We start from the raw sequence: 22,016 nt of genomic DNA on the forward strand, positions 1-22,016 counted from the left end.
ATTGTGGCCTATGTGAGTAGTATCTGGAAAAAAAAAAAAAAAGTATGTTTTTCAAACAGTATTCAGGAGCTACCTCTGTGTGCAGACTGAGTGACAGGAAATTTGCCTAAAATTTTATTTACTCAGCCTGTCAGACTAATGCCAACCTGGGTTAAATAGTGTCTAGATGTGCTTACTCGTTTTATGAACAGTTGGTACTAAACAGGCAGAATGGCAGAGGAAACAATTCTGTCAAGCAGTTTCTTTTACTCTAATTAAACCAATTGATTTCATATATCCAAAGTAGTAAAAGAACTAGTCTTTGTCTGTCACTTATGTGCTCTTTGTTTACTATCCAAAAGGGAGTGGAGGAGGGGGGCTGTACCAGTTTGTTTCTTTGTAGATGACCTTACCCTTTAAGACATATTAACACTGTGGCTTTTGCCCCTGTATGATAGCATTCTATTTATAAGGATTTTCATGTGATAATCATTGTTTTTATTTGCCTACAGTCTTTGCTGAGCATTCGCGGCTCCCTGTTTTCCCCAAGGCGCAACAGCAGAACAAGTCTTTTCAGCTTCAGAGGTCGAGCAAAGGATGTAGGATCTGAAAATGACTTTGCTGATGATGAGCACAGCACTTTTGAAGACAATGAGAGCAGAAGAGATTCTCTCTTTGTTCCTCATAGACATGGTGAACGGCGCAACAGCAACATAAGTCAGGCCAGCAGGTCATCCAGGACAGTACCTCCACTTCCAGCAAATGGGAAGATGCACAGCACTGTGGATTGCAACGGAGTTGTGTCTTTAGTCGGTGGGCCACCAGCTCTGACGTCACCTACAGGACAGCTTCTGCCAGAGGTGATGATTGATAAAGCAGCCACTGCTAGCAATGTAAGGAAGTCTGCAATAGCTCAGGCATGATGTCCTTTCCCTGTATCATCAGCCACTGTTTCTACAAAATTTAGTCACTTGCGAATGATTTCCTTTCTGGACAAGCTGTGAATGCTTCTTTCATATATTCCAGCCATAAGCTAAAGTAGAACCTGAAAATATGTGCTAATTTACTGGGAATTAACAGAATAGCACAGTAAACCATTGAATAAATGTAGTATATGTAGTCTTATACCCATTGATTCATTATGCTTACTGAAGACTTAACTGGAAGATTCTGTATTTGTATATCAGACAGGATATCATAATGAAAAATCCTATAAATCAGTTATATTTACTTAATGGAATATATTAAATGAGTATTTAATGACCACATAATAAACTTTTGATATGACACTGATAGGACAACTTACATGGGTTGCAGTAGTGTTCCTGTCACATAGTTAATTTTTCTAGGTTTTTTTTTTTTTTGAGATGTCAACATTAGTAATTTTTGTTTGTTTGTTTGAAAACGTGCTAGGAAATTCATAATTTATTCTAAATCAAGAGTTATCCTAAGAAAACATACTTTACTCTGTGCTTATACTGCTGGCTGCGTGGGCTGTGCAGTTTCACATTTGGAAAAATACTTCACCACCTAACTATAAAGATATTTACAGCAAAGCTCATTGACAAGCATTGTGGAACTTTTTGTAGTCTAATAAGAGTTTTATTTCTAAAATCTGTGGTAATGTCTCAGCCCGGTTTCAGCAAAATGCTTAAAAATGTATTCTTTAAGCACAAGAGCAATCCTACTGATGTATTTGGCTATTTCCTACATACAAAGTTAGGCATACATTAATCTTTTGCAAAACCACAACGTAAATGGAGCATGGTGCAGAAAAGCAGAGTGTTTTAAACCATTATAATTTTATAACAACTTACAGTGTTAACAGTCAATAGGCTATTTAATCAGTATTTTATTTTCAGGGAACTACTACAGAAACCGACTTAAGAAAGAGGCGATCTAGTTCTTATCATGTTCCTATGGACTACCTAACAGATCCTAGTGCAAGGCAAAGAGCAATGAGTATAGCCAGCATGCTTACAAACACAATGGAAGGTATGTAACAGAGAATTTTTGTATGACGATGCCATAAAGTGCTATTAAATGTATGATATTTTAAGTAGTAGTGGTATTTTAAAGCAGCTGTCTCAGCCCAAAGGTTACAAGCAAGATGAGATTTGTACACAGAAGTAGCTAATAGGTTTGAGGTGAAAGTAGCAAAGTTCCAAATTAAATCCAAGCAGAAAGCAACTGATCAATGCAGTGTGTCTCCAGAGAAGTTATGCTTTGCAGTAAGAGCTCGTTTTGAATTGCTGAAATGACTAGACCTCTTGCAGTAAAATAATCTCCCTCTACTGATTCACCAGACATACATTTTCACAAAAGAATGATCATGTTTTTCTTTCTGTAAGGCTAAATACAATTAATTTGAATAACAGAATTAACTACTTGTAAGAAATGGCAAAACATTACTTTGAGGCTTAAATGACTATGTCCAAAATGACAAATGGGAAGGTAATAATGAGCAGTTTTGCACATGTGGACCATAACACTATCTAAATAGATGTCTGACTTCACATTTGTTCTAAATGTTTATCTTTCATGAGGAAAATTTTAAATATTTTATTAATTCTATGTATAGAATCATAGAATGGTTTGGGTTGGATGGGACCTTAAAGGTCGTCTAGTTCCAACCCCTCTGCCATGGGGCAGGGGAACCTTCCACTAGACCAGGTTGCTCAAAGACCCATCCAACCTGGCCTTGAACACTCCAGGGATGGGGCATCCACAGCTTCTCTGGGCAGCTGATTCCAGTGCCTCACCACCCTCACAGTAAAGAATTTCCTCCTAATATCTAACCGAAATCTACCCTCTTTCAGTTTAAAACTGATACTCCTTGTCCTGTCACTGCACTGCCCAATAAAGGGTCCTTCCCTATCTTTCCTGTAGGCCCTCTTTAGGTACTGGAAGGCTGCAATAAGGTCTCTCCAGAACATTGTCTAGGGTAAAACAACCCCAACTCTCTCAGCCTGTCTCCATAGGAGGGATGCTCTGACCCTCTGATCATCTTCGTGGCCCTCCTCTGGACCTACTCTGACAGGTCCATGTCCTCCTTATGTTGGAGGCCTCAGAGTTTGACACAGGTCGGCTGTCAGGAGAGCTGAGTAGAGGGGTAGAATCACCTCCCTCAGCCTGCTGGCCACACTTCTTTTGGTGCAGCCTAGGATAAGACTGGCCTTCTGGGCTGCCAGTGCACATGTTGGGTAATACTCAGTTTTTCATCCACTGATACTCACAAGTCTTTCTCCCCAGGGCTGCTCTTAATCCATTCATCACCCAGCCTGTATCCCAGATTTTTAAGACACATTTCTATTTTGCATCACATGTAGCGTTTGCTTAGGAATGGGGATTTTATCTATTTAATATTTAGTATTCTTTTTGGATCAAATTTAAAATTTAATTATAATTTCTTTTGACAGACAGTAGTCTTGGTTTCAAAAGGTATACAGTATCAACACAATTTATCAACAGTACCTTAGAAAACAGCATTTAGGCCTCAAGAAAATACCCAAGTGATACTGCAATAGAGAAATATGTTTAAAATGTTATTTTCACTTTCCTCTCTAGAACTGGAAGAATCCAGACAGAAATGCCCACCGTGCTGGTATAAATTTGCTAACACTTGCTTGATTTGGGACTGCTGTACTCCCTGGCTGAAAGTCAAACATATTGTAAATTTGATTGTGATGGACCCGTTTGTTGATCTGGCCATTACTATCTGCATTGTCCTGAACACCCTGTTCATGGCCATGGAGCACTATCCAATGACAGAACAGTTCAGTGGTGTGCTTTCAGTAGGAAACCTTGTAAGTCTTTCATGATGTACTATGTATGTCAAATGCAGTTTTCTTAATTCTTTGTGACCCATGTACTACAAATGTTTAAAAGAAAATGTTGAGTAGATATTTATAGGCTTGGGATAGTTGAACATAAATTAAAGCTTTACTGAATCCCCCCTTGTTGACATTTGTGGATTTTGCCACTCTTGCTTTATCAAGCAAAGGATAGTAAGATTTGTTGAGTTAATATGCATTTTGATTTTTAAAACCTTCAGCTTCTGTCATTAAAGCTGGTTAAAGAATTGATCCAATATTTTTTCTGGGCTGGATGCTCACAAATCATAAGAACTTTCACTTCCATTTCCACACCTGTTCCATTCCTCACTAGCACCTCCAGAGGTGCTGAGTGTTCAAGGAGTTGTATAGGGGAAAGACCCAGTAATTTTGGCAGATACACTGCAACTCCACAAGAAACAGTGAAATGGCATGACAGTGCCTTCCACAGGTCATGGTGAAGAAGAAGAATTCTCCTCAACTTTCAGTATATTTTTTTTCTTAATAACATAATTGTCCCTCTCATGAACTTATTTTTAGCCCTAGAAGCTAAAATATGTCCCCAGGGCAAATATGAGATCTAGGGAGGAAAAAGTGAACATTAAAATTAGAAGCGATTCTGTGGATTGGTATTTATACATGCATATTAGCAGTCTAGATAAAAATATATTTTTCCCATTTACCTCTTTTTCTTTGGAAACCAAACATTGTGATGCGTATGTAAGCTTCAAATCTGAATTTAATACCTAACCCCAATGTATGGCAATATAGAGAAGCTATTGAGATTTAGCATGGACTGCTTGCTGAAGATACAACTTACCAGAAATGGATACCACTGGTTTTATTTTTTTTATATTTTCTCATTAAACTATACTAAGAAACTGTATTTTCCTTGCAGGTGTTTACTGGAATTTTCACAGCAGAAATGTTCCTCAAGATAATTGCCATGGATCCTTATTATTATTTCCAAGAAGGCTGGAATATTTTTGATGGTTTTATTGTGAGTCTTAGTTTAATGGAGCTTGGCCTTGCAAATGTAGAAGGATTATCTGTCCTTCGATCATTCAGATTGGTAAATATACTAAATAAAATAAGTTTCTATTTTACATTTTAGTATTTGTGCGTGAATGTTGTGCATTTTTTGTTGGTACTTTAAATATTTGCCTAAGCCAGAATAAGGACTTAAAAAATAGGAAATTGCATACGCACTAGATGGCATGGATCTATTATGTCAAGTTTGTTTTACATATCATCTTAATAATGTCTATTTCTTCTTCAAGATAGTGTCAACATCATTTCTGTTCTTGCAGTGAGTGTGCTTTAAGGATTAACATTTTTTAATAGTAGTATCTCTTAGACTCTTGTTCTCCATAAATGAGGGAATAAAAAATGCAAGAGCCACAGGTCCTCACTATCTGTGACTGAAGATTAGTAAATCACTTAGTAAATAATGGATTAGTTAATAAAAGTTTATTGACAGTTTTAGCTTATAGACATCCATTACCAGTTGGCTTACATGGTTCGTTTTAGAAGAGAGTAGTGTTAAGATTTTTCTTTTGATAGGGATTTCTCATCACTAGCAGCCTTCTTAGCATCCCCTGCAAGGGTCCATCACTGTCTAACAGCTTTTCTGGTCAGAAATTACTACAGAATCTCTGTCTGTTGTTAGATGCCTCCATCATAAATAGGAACTTGAAAAACCTTGGTCTTGCTGAAGATTAATTAATATTTAGATTTAGATTCCTTTTAGTATTTTCCTCCTCCAATTGTCAGAGGACCTGCTGAATATTTCAAAATAATTTCACTTTTGTCTGTTTCGATTTGTACTTTTGTCTCTTTTTCTCTATGTTGTATGACAAACTTTGTAAGACAGGTTACGCTTATTTTAAATGACAGAAAATATATTGTTAAAATACTTGCAAGCAACTTGTATGCCTGTCATTAACAAATCTAGCTTGTTTCTCTTTTTAGGAAAACCATTTCTTCCATCTCTTGACCAGTTAAGATGAAAGTGATCTGCAGGCTGTCTATATACTTACAGTCGTGTTAAACTGATCACATTTCATATATACTGGTTTACTTTTAGTAATATTATCTTAGAGTTAACAAAAGGAGAAAGACTGTTTTGTCCAAATTTTCCAACAAGTACAACTGGTTTATAGATACCTAAAGTCAACAAAAGAAGCAATGTCTGAATTGGAGTCTTTGTGGTAATTGAAATGAGCATAGAGACAGTATTTTTGACTCCTTATGGCTTGAATCAGGACTTAAAACTGCTGATGTCTAGTATTCTGCAAAGAACTGGAAACATAAATTTTGTAACTGAAGTTTTTAAAGGTTAAATGAGACATGATTTAAACACAGGGTAACCAAAATATGATATTTATAGCAATAATTTCATTACAATTAGTAACACGAATAACTGTATACTATTCTTCTGTTTTTCAGCTTCGAGTTTTCAAACTGGCAAAATCTTGGCCAACTCTAAATATGCTGATTAAGATTATTGGCAACTCAGTGGGGGCTCTGGGGAATCTGACCCTGGTGCTGGCCATCATTGTGTTCATTTTCGCTGTGGTGGGGATGCAGCTGTTTGGGAAAAGCTACAAGGAATGTGTCTGCAAGATCTCCAGTGACTGTGAACTTCCACGTTGGCACATGCATGACTTTTTCCACTCTTTCCTGATTGTATTCCGAGTGCTGTGCGGGGAATGGATAGAAACTATGTGGGACTGCATGGAGGTTGCAGGCCAAACTATGTGCCTTACAGTCTTCATGATGGTCATGGTGATTGGAAACCTAGTGGTACGTAATCAGTAGAGATTTTAAAAAACTATTAGAACATATTTCCTATTTTTTGTGATTTAGAAATCAGAGGTGAAGACTGAAGAAGGACTTGAGCAGATCATGTAATTCATTTGCCCTTTCTCTAAGCCAGATTCCATTATACCTTGATCATATATGAAAAACGTTTGTCTACCTTTTCTATTAAAACTTCAGTGAGTTTATAGCCTCTTTAGTAAGATCACTGCTGAATTATGCTTAAAGCTAAAAATCCCCTTAAAAAACCCATCTAACTTAAATAACCTTTCACAGCCAATTAAACTGGATGGTCTCAACAGTGATGGAAAACAGTTGGTCTTCTTGACTACATTTATATTACTTAAAGGCTTACTGTCTCCACTTTCAGTCTTCTCTTTCTGAAACAAAATAAGGTTAGCTGTTCATTTTTTTCTCATAGGCAATGATTCTAAACTACTTATGTCTTTTGCCACTGGCTTCTGAATTCCTCCCAAGCAGCATTTTGAATAAAGACATAAGTACTGAATAATGTGGAATAATTATGTTTCCATGTCTTACACCCAACTTTGCTTGTGATACATCCCAAAATAACACATGACATTTCTGTACCAGCATGGCTTTTCTGAGGCAGCCTATATGTCCTTTTCTGCAGTACTTCCACCTGGCCAGTTTTCACACCTTCTGCGTATGTACTTTTCATTTTTCATAACCAGCATTTCCACACTAGTACTTCAGAATTAAATGCCATATTGATTTTGAATTGTTTCACCAATTTACCATGCTCACTTGTAGTTCTTGCTTGTTGAGTGCTAGCATACCTTCTCTTTTTGATATCATCCATGAATTTTATAAATATGCTTATTCACAAGCATAAATACCAAGTTTAACCAGAGTAACGTGAGACTCCTGTGGTATACCTCCTAAAATATTCTGCAAGTTTGAACAGGAAGAATTGACAGATATCATTTAAATATTATTTTTAATCAATTTTGCACATAGTCTGTTATAATGACGTATTCAAAATTTCTCTTGTATGTTTGTTAAATATCATGCAAGAAAGTCTGAAATAATTTCTTAAAGCTGAGGCATATCACATCTGTAGCCTCTTTATCTCTTAGCCAGCTTTCCTGCCTAAAGCAAAAATAGACTGATATGCTCTTGGCAAGTATGTAAGTTTATTATATTCTGAATTAGAGACACTGAAACTATGGTATGTTGAATGGTAGAAGACTGGAGTCTGCCTGCATTTCCCTCACCTATGAACACTACAGTGGATGCAGCTTGCATAAATTACTAAATCTTGTTGTATCTTGCCTCCTTATGTCGTTCTCCATTTTGAGGAGCAGACCTGCACTGCTTCCAGTGTGGAGGATAAAATCAAGGAACAGCTCAGATTTTTCACCTATATGAGTCAAGTTAAACAACCTACATTTTTTTTTTTGCCAAGTTCTAATAAAATATGGGGGATAGGGATTATGGACCGGAAAAAATAGCAGGAAGGGGGGTTGAAATAAAGTGCAAACTGTGAAATAAAAATTATATCATTTCAAACAACTGATAATGGAATTACTTTTATGACTTAAAAATAAGCGATCCAGTATGTTTTCTCTTTACTGTCTTCTAGGTACTCAACCTCTTTCTTGCCTTGCTGCTGAGCTCATTCAGTTCAGACAACCTTGCTGCTACTGATGATGATAATGAAATGAACAATCTCCAGATTGCTGTGGCGAGGATTCAGAAGGGAATAGATTATGTGAAAAGAAAAGTGCGTGAATTCATCCAAAAAGCCTTTGTTAGAAAGCAGAAAGTTCTAGATGAAATCAAACCTCTTGAAGACCTAAACAATAAAAAAGACAGCTGTATTTCCAACCACACAATAGTAGAAATAGGTAAAAATCTTGCCTATCTTAAAGAAGGGAATGGAACTACCAGTGGCATAGGCAGCAGCGTGGAAAAATATGTTGTTGATGAAAGTGATTACATGTCATTCATAAACAACCCAAGTCTCACGGTGACAGTGCCAATTGCTGTCGGAGAATCAGATTTTGAAAATTTAAATACAGAGGAGTTCAGCAGTGAGTCAGACCTGGAGGAAAGCAAAGAGGTAAGACTGTTTCTATATACTTGGGTGCTTTTCTTTTTTTCCTGAGGTTACTAGTTTTGAATTAAAATCTCTCTTTAATTTCTGTATAATGGTGTATACAAACTTGTAATGGTATTTAAGGTAAATTGATGTAAGGTTGTGTGTTTTGAATGAGACGGTAGTACAGTGTTGCATTTACAGTAATAATCAAGATGCAGAAGACAATTTTTTTTTAAATGAATACTTTTTTCTGTTTTGTTTCATTAAATCATTAGCAAGAAAATGAACCAACTTAATAGCCCTGGATACCAGAAGTCTTACAAAATGTGGGGGGGTTGAGCACGTTTCTCTGTGCTTATTTCATCAGTGCAGTTGATTTACTCTCGGCTGCTTTCTGGAGTGCCTCCTATCAAATTAACAGTTCATTCTAGTGCATTCAACCTTTTCAATACAGTCAAAATATATCTGGATACATCACAAGTACATTTGAATACTGGACCAGCATCACTAGATGATTTCATATAAATCACTAATAAGCCATCTGATAGTAGCGAAACCACTGAATAAGTGAAGTAATGACCTTATGTTAAAAAGTTATGAAGCTTTATATCTCAGTATAAGATCCTTTCAGATGGCCATCCATTTTGTTTTCAAAGCTTCAAGATACTTGAATTTGTTACCTGCTCTGACCATAACAAAATGTAGCTCTTTCTGGCACAATGTGGTGCCAAATGGACAAGTCCAAGATAGCAGTTAGTGAGTTGTTGTTATTGTCTTAACCCAGTGCTCTGTTCTGCCCAGTTGTACATGGCGGAGGCACACGGCCTCACATGGAGTGAATCTGTGCTATGCTTAGTACCAATGCTAGTTAATTCAGCATTGGCATGGGTATTTTTGAACAGTATAGCATGCTGTGGCGTAGACGTAAACTAATACAAAGATTTTCATAAGTGATTTCCTTGCACATGTAATCTGAGGTTATAAACTTGGTTAAGCTTCTAGTAATTCTCACCCCAAGATCCTTTATTGTATAGACTGCACCACACAGCCACATTTTCTTGTTTCTTATCAGAAATCTCTTTATTATTCTTTCAAAAACTTTTTTTTTTTTATTTTGTGCATATTGTTTGTATTGGTATTTATCTTACACTTCAAAACCACGACGTGGGTATAGAACAAAGCAGAAATTGTAGTGTTTTAACTTTTAATTGTTCTATGTAATGAAGAGGGTGATAATATGGAAGTTTCTGGTTTGAATGTAGGATTTTGATTCTATTCCATCTTTGTACATAGGATAAGAAAAGGAGTCTTTTTCATGCATCTTTACACCACACAGGACTAGTGCGTTGTTCTGGCTTTCCACTGTTCTGTTGTTCCATTGTTCTATTTTCCCATTGTTAACTGTTTCAAAGCTTACTGTTGCCAAAGGAACAGCAAATTCTGCTGCTAACCTGGTCAAATGCCACCTATCAGTGAGATCACGCATAATGACGGCATATGACAGTGATGGCACAAGCTATTTTTCTGCATTTTGTAAATCAGATCGTTTCTTGGTATAGGCCTGGTCCTTCTGGGATTAGTCTTCCTGCTAATCATGTTCAAGTCCATCTATCACTTGCAGCCTTTTCCCTGCTTTGCAAATAGTGAGAACCAGAGGATATAATGAAAGTTTGGAAATAAAATGTTTGAAGTTAGGGTTCAGTACTAGGAAACAAAATACTTTGGGTTTCTTCATCACAAAATATTGCTCTATTGACAGAGTAAGAAATGCCTAACTGTCATTCTGTATTTCTTTGTAAATTTAATATAGTATTTTAATCAGTTTCAAGAGTGCTGTCAGCCTAAACCTGTGGTTATTCATAAAACATTCTAAATGCCTTAATTGGAAATTATGCAGAAGCTACAATTATTTTATTCTGTAGACATGTTGTAACTGGCAATGATGCTTCCGAGGATATTACTGTATGAATGGCATTAAAAGAAAATCTTCTGGCACAGATATAGTTTGAGATTTTGATTTTTAAGTCCCAGTATGATCAGAAATATATACTCAGGAAAACCCTCTTCTCTCCACCTCTTATTTTGTGCTCCTACCAACATCAGATTATTTCTGATAATGTTACTGATTCTGATACTGTCGCTACTCACAGAAGCAGCAAACCATGTTTTAAATTGTCCTTTTTATTTTTCCTGTGCTTGTTCTTTTTCAAGAGTTATGAAGTTATGTATGTATTAGCCGAAGTTTTATCAAAATAGATTATAGCTCTGATAATTTTTAATTGGCAACTTCTCTGCAAAAAGTAATTTGGAAGTGAAATTGGACTCTGCTAATTTAAACACTATGTTTTATTAAAATGGCTGACAAAGAAGTAATTTAAATATTTTCATTAGTGATTATTAAATTAATTAGCTGCTGAAGCCTGTTTTAAAAAGTGTAATCACAGGACTGTTCCATACTAGTGGAGTATTCTCCGTTTCTTATGCTGAAGCTACAATTGTTGTACAGAAAATAATTTGTGATTCACTGAACAGTGGTAGCAAAAAAGAACATGAGTTTTGGTAGTTCTTAATGATTAAGGCATCTGTTTTGAGAAAGAAATGTTTCCCTGCTACAAAACCTGTTTATGATTTTTAACAGTCAGTACTCAGTGGCTAAAATGCAGAAATTGAAATGCTTTGAAATAGGGACCGAAATCTGAATGCGAATTCCCTGATCACCAACATTCTCCCTTTTGCTTCCTTTTGTAACTTGCTCAATCTTTATGTTAGTGCACAGGAGCATTATGTCAGTGGAAGAGGTGGAGGATATACCTTACTCAAAACTATAGGCTGGTGGCTAGCAGGACTGAGTATGACCACAATGACAATGGTGCATCTGTTTCTTCATTGTGTAGTAGGATGGTGTGACTGTTGACTGTCTTCGTTAGCCAAATCTTCCCTTTTCCGAAGGAAGAACTACAACTGGGTTGTTCTACAAGGTGACAAAAATATTGGCTTGAGTTCCTATAGGGAAAATTTTAAAGAAGATTATCCTGCATTTGAGGCATGAACTCTAGTCATTAAGCTTCCACCATGAAAGAAAGGCTTTCTCCTCCAAATATGATATTTAAAGACAACAGTGTCCTTCATTGCATTCTTGGAAGCACTTAATCCTGTAAATGTGTGTGTTAATTGTGCTTCAGGCACTGCAAACTGCTCAGGTGATAGGATGAAGAAATGCATATTTGGTCAGGAATTGAGCAGTTTTGACTGGTCAAGCCTGAAACTCTTCTGAGCATATTCAGGTCCAAAATTTCTTACTCTTGGCAGAATTTGAAGGTGAAAAATAGAAGGGAAATGTTTGCAAATTTCAGGCACCTTAAAAAGAGACGCAACAGTTAAGCAGAGACGTTGTGAGTGTATTCCTTATTCAAGTGTCTAAATTTCAAATAGATTTTAATCAAAAAAGTGCATTTTTTAATCTTAATCCTAGTTCCTACTCTTCACTAGATAATTCTTATCCACTATGGATTTTGATATAGAGAAGAGTGATGGCTTATTAGTCACGTGACCAACACTCTTGTCATGAAAATGATCCATAGCAAAAGAAGGTATTTTTTAAATTAAGAAAGTGACTAAAAATGGCTTTTTCTTCAAGACTTGCTCATTTTTGTTATGCCATAATGTGCCTTGCATTTCTGCCTTCTCACGTTTTAGCATTTATACGAGTCTGTTGTTGCCAAATCTTGATCTGGCAGTGACTTCATCACTTATCCCACAAATTAAAAAACTGAAGTTAAAAACTGCCACCAAACCATTCAATTAGCACAAGACACACAGATGCTAATGAGTGTGTGTCTGTGTGCTTTTGCTTTGTGTATACACGTATTCACAGTGATAAAGGGCAATAAATAATTATCATCTATTAGCAAGTATATTAATGTTTGGTGAATTCTTCATGAAAACATACATCTTTTTCAGTATTTTGATGGGAATGTTAACTAGATTATGCTTTTCCAGAAACCATACATAAAATATTGTACATGTTAGTAGGTGTGAATTTACATGGAATTTTCTAGAAAATTGCCTGAAACCTAAAATGAAATTAATTATAAGAACATTGTGTCCATAAGAGTGGTAGTGGTGGAACACAACATAAAAAGGGAATTAGAGAACAAATCCTAAATAAAACTTTACCATGGAAGTAGGGCCATTAACAAATATGGGGCCACTGTGCTGAGTCTGTTGTCCTATATGTAAAGGTCCATGGACCTGAGCTGCATTACTGCTGTACAGCATAGAAACAATAAAAATAATATTTCCTTTTTAGGTCCTTAAGTACCACGGGGATGGGTTATATAGAAAAATTTGTAGTGCATGTATAGCTATGTAACAATTAGATTTTTATGCTAAGTGTAACTTCTAAGCTAGAAATTACGCCACGATATGCCAAGTTACAAGATATTTTTAAATGTTTTGAAAAGTATGGGGTCTCCTAATGCTGTTGCAGACACCTTAGTAATGTATATTTTACTTTAAGCAGTATTCGGTGCAAAAAAGCAGAGATGCTGTGTCCTGAACTTCATTTCCTACCATTCTTACTTCTCACAGGAGTAGAACCAAGCTGGATCAGTCAAGCGGGCATCTCTGGTGCCTTTTAGCAAGGCAGAGCATCGTGTCACCAATTTTACACAGGTTACATAAGCAAGTTATACATCTATATGTATATACTACATAATCACTTTTTAATGGATATTGACTGGCCTGCATGCTCTTCAGCTATGATCCTGTCCCATCCATTGCAATGAACTACCAACATGCACAGCTGCTCTCTGCAGAGTCACGGGACTCGCATCCCAGCATGGTCAGGCAAGATCAGCAGCCCCTGACATTGCTGTCATTCAGATGCTATACTTACCATGATATTTTAATAATATTTTGCAGTGCATGCCATGTACCTTTCCCAATCATGATGGTAAAGCTTTCAGATTTCTATTTTTGAAGGGTTTTCTTTCCTTTTGAAGGAAGAGAGAATATATAACACGAAAGCTATGTTTCTCATTAGAATCTTATATAAGTCTATGTGTAAATTTGATAATGAAAAGCTGCTAGCTGTTTTGGAAAACATGTATACTATTGTATTTTAGCTTATAATGGAGATAACTTGCAAACTCATGATAGTCTAAGTTTTTCTTTTTCACAACTTTTTTTTTTTGTTCTTAGAAATGCTGTTCTTTAGTACTTATATAAGCATTTAGTTATTTTGGAGACTAATATGCGGTACTTGAAGCACCATTAAGCATGAAATTAATTTATTTTCCTCAGTCAAAGCATGTGACCATCATTTGGTTAAAAAAGCTCATACAAAACTGGTATTTGGCTGGTAAAACATTCAGAGATCAGTTCTGCTCTTACTTACACCCACGCTTACAAGTGTAGAGGTGCAAAGAGAAAACTGATAGCAAGATCTGGCCCAAGTCAGTCTTACCATAGCTCTTTAATCTATGCTCACAAATTGACATCTAAACATTTAAAATTGTCTGCCCCGAGAAACTTATTTGCATCTTATCAGTAATAAAGTTCAGCAGTCTAGTACATAAGCTACTGATTTTGGACCAAAAGGTCCCCAGCTTCAGTATGACTTACATCTCACCTATTAAACATTGCCATAATATACACACCACCATAATTGTATGATGCTGCTTTCAGTTTGGTAAATCACTGGTGTTAAAATATACTTATTGCATAGATTTTTGTCTTATATTTTGTAAGGAATAATTTCTCTGATAAGTCATATTTTCATTTTTAAAAAATAATTATTCAAAATCCGGTGATATTCTGAAGAACTCAGGCTTTAGATTGTTTGTGAATCAGTTAGATCATATTGACATATTGTGATTCATAGTGGATACTATTAAGTTATTAATGTTAATTGGAGTTCACTTAATTAATCTTTATAAGCAGCAGTCCCTTGCACTATTTCAGAAATATCTTTTCGGTATTGCTTGTGTGAATTAAGGAGCCTTTTAAAATAGCCTCCAATGGAAGTGCTTTTGCAAATATTTCTACTGCTACTTAAAATGCTTTTGCTTTCATCCAACATTCTTGCAAATTTTTCATTTATTAAATACTCATAAATAAGTAGATCAAAGGAATTATGACTAGCAAAAAAAAAAAAAAACAACAAACAAACAAAACAAAGTGGACTATAATTTAAGGATTGTGGTTTTTTGCAATATTTGCAAACACTAACCATCACAGAATTGTTTTGCTTTGATTTACAACAGTCTGTTTTTTTGAACTGACAGAGTTATTATGCCTGACTGTAAAAGCACTAGAAAAGAGTGACATCCAGATTCCACTTAATTACATAAGTGGAACTACAATGATATTTACCACTTGGTCCGTTTTATAGGTGATATAGCTGTACTGAAAAAGACTGGATAAGTTTGGATATAATACTGCCATTTTTATCACAGAGCATCTCATTTTCATACTGACATCCACACAGCACTGAGAAAACAAAAACAATATAATTTCCATTACCTAACATTTCCACAGGTATTTGGGAGCGCCTTCCTGTGTAACCTCATCTGGGTGTTCCTGCTCTGGCAGGGGAATTGCACTGGATGATCTTTCGAGGTCCCTTCCAATCCCTGACATTCTGTGATTCTGTGAAAGGAAATTAAAAGCAAAACCAAAATGGTGGCTTCTCTTGGCGCCATCTTCCTGCTTGTGTCTGTTCTGCTCTTTGCTCCTTCAGTCCCTTGAATTACAATTTCAACAGCTATTAGTGGCATCCTGGCCAACCATGAAATTTCAGGTTTTGTTAAAAATGTTAAACCAAGAGCTGTTCAGCTACTCTCAGATAATCGACTTGGAAACAAACAAAGAAAGAAATGTTGGAAGCTCAAAGTGACCTGGCTGTAAGTGAAGCAGAATTGTGTGAATCTATGAGATGTTGTTGACGTTCAGAAACTAATTATGTCAAAAAGTTCCTGACCCAATCTTGGCTGCTGCTTTTTGCAATGCTGCTGTGACAGGCAAGCTGCTTTCTACTTTCAGTTTCCACCTTGAAAGCTAAACTAAAATCTGTTCCCATACTGTACTTTATCGCCGACTAAAGCATGACTGGCAATGCTACTGGTAGATGTAACATAAAAGATAGGTATATATCTATAATAATGAGCGTATTGCTGCTTTAGAACCATGTAAGTACTTTTGTCCCCTTATTGTCTTGTGTGAAAAAGAGATGGAGTATGTACATTCTGAGGTTTTTGAAAAGTAGATTTCTTTGAGAACAATTTCCTTAGCATTCAGAAAAAATCTAGCATCATAACTCTCAAAGAATGTTTAATACTCGACCCTGGAAAATCTCATAATCTGGGTGACTGAATACTTTTGAAACCTAGAACCATGATATAAAAAAGGCTTTGAAAGGGCTTACTAGTATATCGAAGATAATATTTGGGTTTGGTGATTATCTTGTTTCTACAGGTTCTTCTTTCTTTCTTCTTTTTTCTTTTTTTTTTTTTTTTAGCTATATACATGTTAAGTATATAGCGTTGCCTAAATCTAGGTTTTGTAATGCTGGTGAGCAGAGAAGAATTTATCAGGTACAAAGGTAACTTTGAGATATGTTAAGGTAAAGAACAGGGACATATACTACATACCTATCATATCAGGGTCTACAGTTACGGGTAGTCTATCCAGCTGGATTCCTTACATGTCAACGCTGGCAGGTCACAATAAGTGACAATAAGTTTTTCTATGTATTAAAGCATATGGACAAAACATAATCAGCAATAACATGATCCGTTCCCAGGTGATTTTTGTGTTGAATACATAGAAATCAGTCCCAAATCCCTGGGTCAGCTGCTTTATACCAGAGCAGATGTTTGCTGTGGAAATATCTGATTGTTACTGAAGAGTATTCCTAGCATACTGAACTTAACTGATTTGATAAAATCTTGACATGTTGTATCATAAAACCTTCCTAACTGTTTGTAACGCATACTAAATGTAATAAATATTGTATAGAATGCCATACAATACATTCAATGTTAAAAATAACAAAGAAACAAACAAAAAAGTAAATAATTATTTCTGTGGAAAATTTTAAATTGTTTCTTCCCCAAATGATATTGAATTATTACAGATTTAATTTATTGAATAATTTTTATAATATGCTGCTTCTTATACTGATCACATTGAGCTACGTCCAGTTATAATAGAACAGCATACTAAGGAAATACTCTGTTACATCAAGAACGGAAGAGTAACTGAATTCTCAGTTACTGCCCCACATAAAGAAAGATGGCTTTTTCATGTTCCTGATAATGGACTGCTCTGCTGTATAGTTTTCTACCTTTTCTACCTGATCTTTTTGATCTCTCCATATAGTGGATATCTCTAATCTTCCATCTTGAGTTAACTGTTAGTCTTACACAATTTCAGTAATAGGAATTCATTACCCCTTCTTAAAATAAACATTTGCTGATCAAACTAACTGCATAATATCGGAGTTACTGAATTCTTTTTTCCGGTAAAAGAATGGACAGTAGGTCTTTCGAGTGTATGGTTTAACTAGTTCACGTTTTTTGTTTGCTCTGCTACTACTACAGCATTCTGTTAAAAATGCTGTCCAGATCGGAATGATGCAAGCAACATTTTAAGAAAACTCTGCATAATATAAACAAACAGTCACTTTTCAGTTTAAAAATTAGTTACTGTATTGTATTGATAACTGTTCATTTATAACACCATATATAAATTTATCTGGAATGTACCTTGTTGTTTATGGTATTTCTGGCATTTCCTCAAACTGATGATTGACTTCCACTGATGTTTAAATGCTCTTGTCCTCGCTTGAGGACTACAGTATTTATGCCATACTTTCCAGTTTCTCCATTTTAGAGGCAGTATTCCACAATGACCAAGCTGCTCTGCATTACCTGTAAATTGAATATGTTGCCATTAGAAATTTGTAACTAATAGTAACCTGCAGAAAAGTGTGTATCTACATCTTTGCACTTTGGACCTAACCTCATAGATGGTAAAGCTCATGCACAAACGTGAGACATGGATATGTAAGCTGGGATTTTCAGAGAAACATAAAAGAAATGGGTGTGCAGATATCACTGAAATTATGTGCATAATATACCCTACAACAAATGTTTCCATTTGTTTGTGTGGTCTTCCTCTAAAATGTGGGCTCTAGTGTACCACGGTACACAGAAATCAAAGTTAAGCCTGTGTCAAAATCACAACACGATATATTGTCAGTGTGATTCGATAAAATCAGAGTAGGAGAGAAAGGAATTTATCTTTTTGTTTGAAGAACATACTTAATAATGGTCTGCAAGGTAAAATTCCACTGAAGTCTTATGGTAGTTTCTGTATTCACATACTAATATTGTTTACATTTCCTTTGCTAAAAACTGTATAGAGCTTCTCAAACATGTTTTAAAGGAATGATGCCTCTAACTTAAGTTCTAAGTGTTAGCAAAGATACATCTTTATATATTACCGTGGACCATCTCTTTGTCTAATATTAATTCCCTATAGACTATCTGCTTACATCATTCCCTTTATAAAATCAGCTACTTATCAATGCAGCCATTGTACTGATGTTATACTCCACATAGTGATAACATTAGAAGAGTCATAGAATGCCGTGATCAAACTACTTTTACTTGTTACAGTCCTCATATTTGTCTGTGACCAACATAATGTGATAGTGTGAAAGAATAATTTTGAAGATTTGGATTATATTACCGGTATGATTCATTGGTGCAGTATTGTTTTATGACATAATTGTTTTTGAAGCATTTGTTTTCACTTTAGTCCTCCAAAGCCAAAGATTTTGGGGGGCTTTTGTAGTGACATGTATGTGTACTGTACCAAAGTAATAAGTAGTTTCAAAATGCACAATAAATTCAGAAAATGCATTGGCAAGTGAGAATGCACAATATCAGCTACTGCTCTTAAAGTAATGTGCTGCTCTTTTGAAAAGAAAGAGAATTTGACTATCCTATACAACTCATACCATGTCTTTTCATGTCAATGATAATGAAAAGTTTATATTCAAACTTCTTAGATTTTACAGACTTGATTAAAAAAACATTTACTTGAGACATGAAAATACATTTGTGCAGCTTGCTGTTGGTTTGGTCATGATGTTGGAAAATTATTTGTATTAACATATGCTATCTGAAGTGTAATCTAAAATGCAGCCACAATTGGAATAATTAAACAGTACGAAGTGTGGAAAGCACCCATTCCTAATTTACTGAAATTTAATTTCAGGATTCTTATGTGTGGCTCAGAATAGTAGTCCAATAATTTCAGCAATTCCCTGTATGAAAATATCAAAATATTTTCAATAGGGAAATGCACATGATGTAGTTTCTAATCTTGTGACCTCACCTGTAGTAGAGCAAATTGGCTTTATAGATTGTAGGTAAGAAATTGTTTTAATGTCAGAGCACAGAATACATGTGAAATATTTTGGTATGCATTTCAAATACAAATTTTGATTAAAAATAAATAAAATTGAACAAAATAATTATGTGGGGTTTCATTAACAGAAATTAAATGCATCGAGTTCATCGGAAGGCAGTACAGTTGATATTGGACTACCTCCAGAAGGGGAACAGCCAGAAGCAGAACCTGAAGAATCACTGGAGCCAGAGGCTTGTTTTACAGAAGGTCGGTGCAAGTTGATTAGACCTAACTGTGTTGATATAGGCTGGATTCTATTTTTATTCTTAATCTAGGAGAAGCCTTGTGTTTATAGTTGTATTTTCTGTTTGTATTAGTAACTCCTTCAGAGGTCCTCCCAGAAATATACTGTTCTCATGCTCCCTCTCTCTCCTTGGAAAGTAGTATAAGAGTTACAAAGCTTTAAATTCAAATGTTGAAAATAAAATAGTCAAATAGGAGATACTTATTTACAAACATCTATTGTGGTAGTACTGAAATAAGCCTTGTGTTCAATATTTATCTTACACTGACATCTCAAAATTTATCATTGCACTTAGGCTGTGTGCGGAGATTCAAATGCTGTCAAGTCAGTGTAGAAGATGGGAAAGGGAAAATCTGGTGGAATCTTAGGAAAACCTGCTATAAGATTGTTGAACACAACTGGTTTGAGACCTTCATTGTCTTCATGATTCTTCTCAGCAGTGGTGCTCTGGTAAATTCAGCGTACAACTATTGTGTCTATTGTAAGCAGCAGGCATTTAGAATTACAGTTAATTGTATAGCTGCAGGTAACATATCAGAATTTAATATCCAATTCATAAATGTTCTAATGTCAACATATATTCAGCATGTATTGTAGAATACCTAAGAGTTTGCTCGCAAGCTATGAAAAAAAGTGGCAAGTTCCAAATGTAGTGTTAATGCAAATAGAAATTAGTTATATCAGACTGGTAGTCACATGTCTTCATATTGATGAATATTGTGTTTGGACCCAGCTTTATGAAGAGACTACAGTACGGAGTGAAAGCAAAAGTTGAGTTTGAGGGGGGGATATATGCTTTATCATCACATGTATCTTTCAAATTCTTTCTTTGCTACGATATACCACACTGCAAATTTTGAAGATAATTATGTCTTTAAAAATCTTTTTCACAGGCATTTGAAGATATATACATAGAGCAACGTAAAACTATCAAGACTATGCTGGAATATGCTGACAAAGTCTTTACTTATATCTTCATTCTGGAAATGCTTTTAAAATGGGTGGCTTATGGCTTTCAAACCTATTTCACTAATGCGTGGTGCTGGCTGGACTTCCTGATTGTTGATGTATGTATTCTTTTTCACATCCTGTACAACAGGCTCTAAAAATCAGAATATTAAGTTTTCAGGATAAGCTTTCTCTTCTATTCAATGGAAACTCCATTTTAAAACTCTTTTTGTGGTATGGTTTATAATTCCGTTCTGAAAAGAAAAATATTTAGACATATTTATTACTCTAGAGATGTTTTGTTGATATTCTCTAGTATTATGACATTGTAATGCTTTCTTGAAATGATGCTTTTTACTGTTTTTTCTACGATGTGAAAAGGATGCTATTCATGATCATCAGTTTTTGAGGTACATGGAATTTAAATATTTCGAAGCAATTTTTTAAAAAGTTTTCTAACATTTTAATCAATTACTGTTAGTGTCCTGTCATCCTGTGTAATATGAAAGGAAAATACTGCTAGAAACTTTCTGTTCCATTATACTATTCTGTACTCTTGCACTTTGCACTGCATCACACAGGTGAACTTAAAGATACACTTGGAGAGCTGCAGATGAGCTCCCTTAGAATGGGTTCTCAAATGATTTTGAAAAGGCTGCACCACCAAGGAGCAGGTGCACAATGTTTGAAGGAGACCTAGAAGTGCACTGCAATTTCAAGTCTACATGCTCAATGATGTATACAGAGTACTGGGTAGCAATAAATGGAAGCCTACAGATCTTTAACCATACAGCAGCCATTCATTTCCCTTTCACCCCCAATAGCCTGACTACATCTGTCTGTGCTAATAGGGCAACTCTCAGTTCCACATATGTAATTCCCACGGAATGCAAGGTAAGAATGTGTCTTGAATCACCTGTTCGCTCATTCCAAAAAGCAGTACAATTCCATAGAAATCTCTGTATCTCCCTAAAACTACAATCATATGACAGACCACAAAGTCTTTACTATACAGAACTTGGAAAACATTATAACTTTTAAATCTGTACTAGCATTGCAGGTCCTATGGTAAAACATGACTATATGCACACTTAGTTTTCTGTGATTGAATCTGTACCCTTGTAAAATATCAGATGACTAAACTACCATGATGAGTAGAGCTTTACAGAGACACCGTGGACAACACTTTACACTCTTATTATATGTTTATTGTATTTATCGACAAATAGTGAATTCTTATTTGATAATCTGTGGTTTAGTTATTTCTGTAAATGTTATAAAACTGTGTAAGTTTTTCTTGGCAATCTTACCCTGGTACAATTTTTTGCATGGAAAAAATTAATCTCTGACAGATTTTTCAAAATCTTTAGTTGGAGGATTGAGATAATGAAGCAAAAAAATTGGAAATTAATTAGGAGAGAGCAAGAAAGATGGAAGGGAAGGGCATTAAATGGAGGGAAATAGAACATGCTGGGGTTTTTGGTGTTTTGTTTTTTTTCTTTTCTAGGGCCACTCCTTCCCAATGGCTTACTATAAATACATTTTTAAGGATAACTGATGAAAGATAATTGTATTATTTATTTTACAGCTATTCTAGTTTATTTACTCATCTGCCTGCAGACCAGACCAGCGTTATGCAAGCCAG

General features: G+C 35.4%; 1 protein-coding gene across 6 annotated transcripts in view; it reads left to right on the plus strand.

Moving 5' to 3' along the window:
• LOC136102885 (sodium channel protein type 2 subunit alpha) overlaps window positions 1-22,016 on the plus strand; it is a 77,281-nt gene that overhangs the window by 40,522 nt on the left and 14,743 nt on the right. For 4 of the 6 annotated variants that reach the window (XM_065840332.2, XM_065840329.2, XM_065840330.2 and 1 more), the window contains 9 exons: window positions 492-872; window positions 1,842-1,974; window positions 3,547-3,785; window positions 4,711-4,884; window positions 6,261-6,617; window positions 8,239-8,718; window positions 19,266-19,386; window positions 19,719-19,873; window positions 20,317-20,490. In XM_065840332.2, the coding sequence (XP_065696404.1) occupies window positions 492-872; window positions 1,842-1,974; window positions 3,547-3,785; window positions 4,711-4,884; window positions 6,261-6,617; window positions 8,239-8,718; window positions 19,266-19,386; window positions 19,719-19,873; window positions 20,317-20,490 (2,214 nt within the window). The remainder of the gene's footprint in view (window positions 1-491; window positions 873-1,841; window positions 1,975-3,546; window positions 3,786-4,710; window positions 4,885-6,260; window positions 6,618-8,238; window positions 8,719-19,265; window positions 19,387-19,718; window positions 19,874-20,316; window positions 20,491-22,016) is intronic. The other 2 variants (XM_065840331.2, XM_071810998.1) reach the window with 1 other exon arrangement.

The sequence above is a fragment of the Patagioenas fasciata genome, chromosome 7, assembly GCF_037038585.1.
Source record: "Patagioenas fasciata isolate bPatFas1 chromosome 7, bPatFas1.hap1, whole genome shotgun sequence".
Taxonomy (NCBI): Eukaryota; Metazoa; Chordata; class Aves; order Columbiformes; family Columbidae; genus Patagioenas; species Patagioenas fasciata.